At 39.8% G+C, this 5,431-nt stretch overlaps 1 protein-coding gene across 1 annotated transcript in view; it reads right to left on the bottom strand.

The window, feature by feature from the left end:
* LOC101854907 (solute carrier family 22 member 15) overlaps window positions 1-5,431 on the bottom strand; it is a gene marked incomplete in the record, with an annotated part of 19,990 nt that overhangs the window by 786 nt on the left and 13,773 nt on the right. The window contains 3 exon segments of the mRNA XM_013089049.2: window positions 1,122-1,254; window positions 4,584-4,660; window positions 5,046-5,180. Coding sequence (XP_012944503.2) covers window positions 1,122-1,254; window positions 4,584-4,660; window positions 5,046-5,180 — 345 coding nt within the window.

Raw genomic sequence — 5,431 nt, 5'->3', positions numbered from 1 at the left:
ATAGATAGATAGATAGATAGATAGATAGATAGATAGATAGATAGATAGATAGATATCTCCCCTCCAGAAAAAGTATGGTCTAGAGAGTATAGATAATCCCGGACGTTTGCGACCTTTTGTGAACATCTTTCATGTTCAATGATGCTCTATGGGCCCAAAAATATAAGACTGTGATGAACCAATATGAGGACTATTGGAGAAATAACTCCCCCCAGCCGTGCCCATGAATGCAATCTTCAGTCAGAACTATTTGAATTGTTTTGTTGATTTTTTTTCTTTTCTTTGCTATTTTATTTGTGTATCAATAGGAGTTTGTTTTACGAAACTTGCAAAACATTTGGGTTGTATAAGTGCCGAAAATTACAGGTGTTAAAAAGGTAACAAACATTTAAAAAGATGGGGGAGAGATAAGGACGATATATGCTTGATAGGAAAGAAAGGACAAACCTCACCAGAGCACACACCAACCATCCTCACGCACACATGTGAGAGGTTGCGTTGCCGTGTAGAAGATAATGCATATGCTCACACGTCTGTGTCTTTTAATGGCCCCCCGGAGACTAGATCTACATTTTACGATACTCCCAGCTGCTCACAGACTAATTCCCGAATGCTAATTTTGGACGGTCAAAACCTACACCGGTCACGGTGAGTTTCAGGTGCCTGCCTCGCCAGGTGGTGTTTTAAACTCCTTTTACATCATCATCATCATCATCATCATCATCATCATCATCATCATCATCATCATCATCATCATCATCATCATCATCATCATCATCATATCATATTATCACCATATCATCATATCATATCATCATATCATATCATCATATCATCATCATCATCATCCATAATATAAGATAAGATAAGATAAGATAAGATAGTACTTTATTATCCCAGAGGGAAATTTTCCTTGGCTGTACCATAAAAACGCAGGTATACATAAATTATAAAAAAAAAATCATATATATTACTCTCATTAAAATTCAATATGAAAGGAGAAGTAAAGCTGACAAAATGTACATTTACATCAAATGCATCATTCAACCACATGCAGGAATTTAAATCATCATCATCATCATCATCATCATCATCATCATCATCATCATCATCATCATCACCTGACAGACGTCGGGTACACCTCAGAAGCATACAACAGCAACATGATGTTCACGAGAGAACAGAGCGCCTTGATGATCAAGCACGAGGCTGTGATAAGGTATCCTGAAGCACCGTTTAGGGCCACAGCAAACACTAGGGGAAATAACAGTTACGTATCAATGTAGAAAACAATTAGTAAACAAAGAAATATTTTGAATGGTATATAAATATAAAAATGCCTTGATAAAAAGGTATTTTGCTCAAGAAAATGAAAGCCCAACTTTTCGTCCTGTAGCTTCCTCGGGTGCATAAAAAAGGCAGTAAGAATTGATGCAGACATAGCATTTTCCTGCTCGTGCTTTCGAAGAAAAGTAGGATTTGAAAAAATATACAGACTTCAACTAAAGTTAAGGACCACTTGCAAGCACTCTCACAGCACAAACAGGTGAAAAGCAAAACATTTGAAAATTGAAAGATAGTTAATTCAATCATTTCTTAACAAAATCAATTCCATTTCAGAATGATGACGTCACAAACTTAGGCAGTATGTCGCTCGGGACAACAGTACCCCTCAAAAGAAAAATCCAGGAATTAGTGTTCAAAAACGGGTAAACCCACCACGCCGAGCAATGCAATCAAGGCGGCGTTGCCACATGGTGTTGATGATGGTGGAAATGAAGGCCTGGGGAAGGTTTGCTCACTCCTGCTGCAGGATCTGTAGCAGCTCTTGTCGGTTAGCTGGTGGTGGCTTGTGCTGCTGGACTCTCCGACCAAGTTCACACCACGCGATCTCCATGGAATTGAAGTCAGGACTGTTTGCGGGCCATGGCATTCTTGTGATCCCTGCTTGTCTGATGTGGACGCCGTGTATCTTTAGGGTTGACCACGAATCATGACTCATCTGTGAACAACACATGGCCCCATTGGGCTCGAGTCCATGGTTCATGGGCCCTGCACCAAGCAAGACGACTTGTCTGGTGTCCTGCGATCAGCCTTGGTTTCTTGATTGAACGTTTGGCACGGATATTGGCAGCATGCAGAGGACGCTGAAAGGTGTGGGAGCTGACCGTCGTGGTGGTAGCTGCACGCAGACGTTACCTGATGCTGTTGGCTGTCGTTGTCCTCTGTCGGAGGGCCTGCATGCAGACGTATCGATCCTCTCTCTCTCTCTCTCTCTCTCTCTCTCTCTCTCTCTCTCTCTCTCTCTCTCTCTCTCTCCCCCTCTCTCTCAGTGGTCTTTTTGGGTCGACCAGCACGAGGGAGTTCTTGGACTGATCCAGTGGCTTGATGGCGCTGCCTCAGGCAGACAATGACAGAGTGTGACACTGCAAGCCTTCTGGCAACTTCTCAGGCTCCAACTCCATCATGCAGCCGTGCCATAGCCCTGGCACAATCAAAGACTCAGCTTTTGTCTTGGTGGCATGTTGATGGGATAATGTATTTTGCGCAAACCGCGGCTTATATTGCCACCAAAGTGAGCACAGTTCGAGATCATATGTCCGTTTATCACGTGCACCAGAAATTTTAACAGAGGAATGTCCATGGCGTCTCACACAAGTTTTTAAAAAACAGCAAATTTGGCTAAAATTCCCCGAGGATTTCCGTACTGCACGTGGTCGTTTTGCCCCTTTAGTAAGCGTTGCAGTACGCTTTGTTAACTCATTAACACTTTTAGAGCAAAAAATGTTTTAAAATTCCTAGCTATCTTTTTTTCGGATTTGTAAAAATTAAGGCTGTTTTTCAAGGTGGTCCTTAACTTATGTTGAAGTCTGTATGACTCGTCATAGTTGAGACCTGTGTGTTTGGTGCATTTATAAATTCCAAATCAACAAGGCTCTCTTAAGTTAAATTTATCCGCACATGGGTTCCTTGCAATCTCCACAACCTACGGCTAAAATACCTTTTATTATATTAGCGTCCAAAAAAAACTTGAAAATGTAATCCTCCTATCATAGTGCTCATTCAGCACACCAAATTCAGGCTGAATAAATTCTGCATCATCTGACACTTTAATATTTCATCTATGTTAAGAAACGCCCGAGAAATGGGCACTCAAAAGTGACCTTAATTAATCAGGCTTGGCAAAATTGTGCGAAATCAGAGAAACGCAAAAGTGTGTTCGCGCATATATTGAAGTTCATCAAAATTGGTGGGGTGGACATGTATTTAATATCAAATGAAAAGAGAATATCATTGTCCCTGCAACGAACAGCATCTTCTGATGATACATGTATTTTCAAAAAGAGCGGAGAACAGAGCAGTTACACATTCTACACAAAACCTGGACATGTTCTCATTAGTATTAATTTTGTTTTTGTTTAAGAGCTATTGGTTTCGTGTCGAGCGCGAAATATTTTTGCACATGGACTGTGTTAGTTAGATTTTGGACATAATCATATGTCACAGAGGAACAGAGACCACGAAACTGGGGCGGAAGGAACGGACATATTGATTTAGTGGACTACACAGGGCAAGCGCGGGAGCGTCATGTCTAACGGTATCTTATTTCCGTCATGGTGTTATTCAAGTAGACATCTCCATGCATAACAAAGAACTTTCTCACTGGGCCAATGCCATCAGATTAATTTTGGAAAACCAAATCATATCAACGTTGGAGTGGTCACCAGTTAATAGCCCCGATATGAATCCTACAGGTATTTAAAGAGTGAAGTAGGCCTCCCTTGAAACAGCAGCTGAAGAAAAGCAGCTTTGCTCCCAATTCAAACCCTTTGTTTGCAATTCTGTGACATTTGGGATGGATTGATGGATAATTATATCCAAAATTTAATAGAATCGTTGCCGAAAGGGCTCGTGCACTACACAAAACTAATACTAAAGGCTCCTAAGCTAAGAAAAAAAAAACGAACAATGAAGACATAAATTTTAATGTCAAGTCCAAGTTTTGCGCGGCATGTGTGATTGCTCTATTTCCGTTTTGTTTGAAACTATCGTGACAAAATTTCAAAATAGAGTATTGTTTATAGCACATCAAATTTCTCCATTCATTTGATATGTAACGTATATATCTATTCTATCAGTATTGATGCTCCTCAATATACGCTAGAAACAATTTTACGTTTCTTTAATTTCGCACAATTTTGCCACGCCTGGTTTTTTTAAGGTTAATTATGAGTGACCATATTATCTCGGGCGTCTCTTAACATAGATGAAATATTAGTGTATTATTGTGATGGCCAAATCTTCAAAAGCGCCCAAGTCTACAGGACAGGTGATGATGAAGGTGACGCAGAATTTGTTTAACTTTAATTTGGTATGCTGCATGAGTAGGTGATGCGAGGTTTTAACACGATGATTTGGAGATTACATTTTCAAGTTTCTTTTGCACACCACTGATTCCATAGTTATTTTTATCATCACACTATTGTAGTCTATCATAACTGTCGTTGATGTCATAGCAGCAACTGTAGAGACTTTATCAACTTCTCCATCGTCTGCTATAATTAATTGAAGAGCGTACTCACAGACACAGAAGAGTGAAACAAGCGCCAGAACACAATTGACAAACGAGAGTGTGACCATGGACCATTTCCTTCCCAGCCTGAAACAAGATTCAGTGTGTGTTGTTCAGGTTAATAGCGAGAATCAAAAATATGTAATTTTCCTATGTTGTATGATCAAAATAAAAACAGTCGTTGATATAGCTACCCCATTGTGTAATTTTAAAAAACCACTTTATTTAACAAGGGCATTTGTTTTGGGGTGATTCCTTTCCTGTGCTATTGAAAACCGAAGCAAAATAAAATTGTCTTCAGAGGAGAGTACACTCATACCAGAAAGATTCAAAGCTATAATATTTTCTTCATCTACAATGCATCTAAACTGACCTTAAAGCAAAAATGGTACACACGATTAATGACTTTTTAGCAAACAAGGTACACACAATTAGTGGCTTGTTAGCAAACACGTTAGACAAGACTACTGACCTGTTAGCAAAAACTCGAGATACCAATGAGCAGGCGCAGTCCAGAAAGGAAGTGATGGCGAGGTTTATGCTCACATCACCGCTCAGCTCGGACAAACGGAACGTCAAACCATTGATGACTATACCCACAGCGATCCTGGAAGGGAAATACAACAGTATTACGGAACTCGCATAACAACGGACAGGTAAATCAAGGATGGGAAAACTGCAATGTAGATAAGAGTAACTTTCTATTGTCTTGCAAGTATCACTTTTAATTCAGTCATTTCATTCTTCCCGTTCGTATACATATTTGACAGTCTTCTCAAGGAACGTTGTCTCGACTTGTTAACATATTGAAGCCTTCCTCTTCATTTATGATGAAGATGATAATAATAATAATAATAA

This window comes from Aplysia californica, unplaced genomic scaffold, assembly GCF_000002075.1.
Source record: "Aplysia californica isolate F4 #8 unplaced genomic scaffold, AplCal3.0 scaffold00865, whole genome shotgun sequence".
In the NCBI taxonomy this organism is placed as follows: domain Eukaryota; kingdom Metazoa; phylum Mollusca; class Gastropoda; order Aplysiida; family Aplysiidae; genus Aplysia; species Aplysia californica.
Note: the sequence above shows the minus strand (reverse complement) of the source record. Positions and strands in the feature narration are given on the sequence as shown.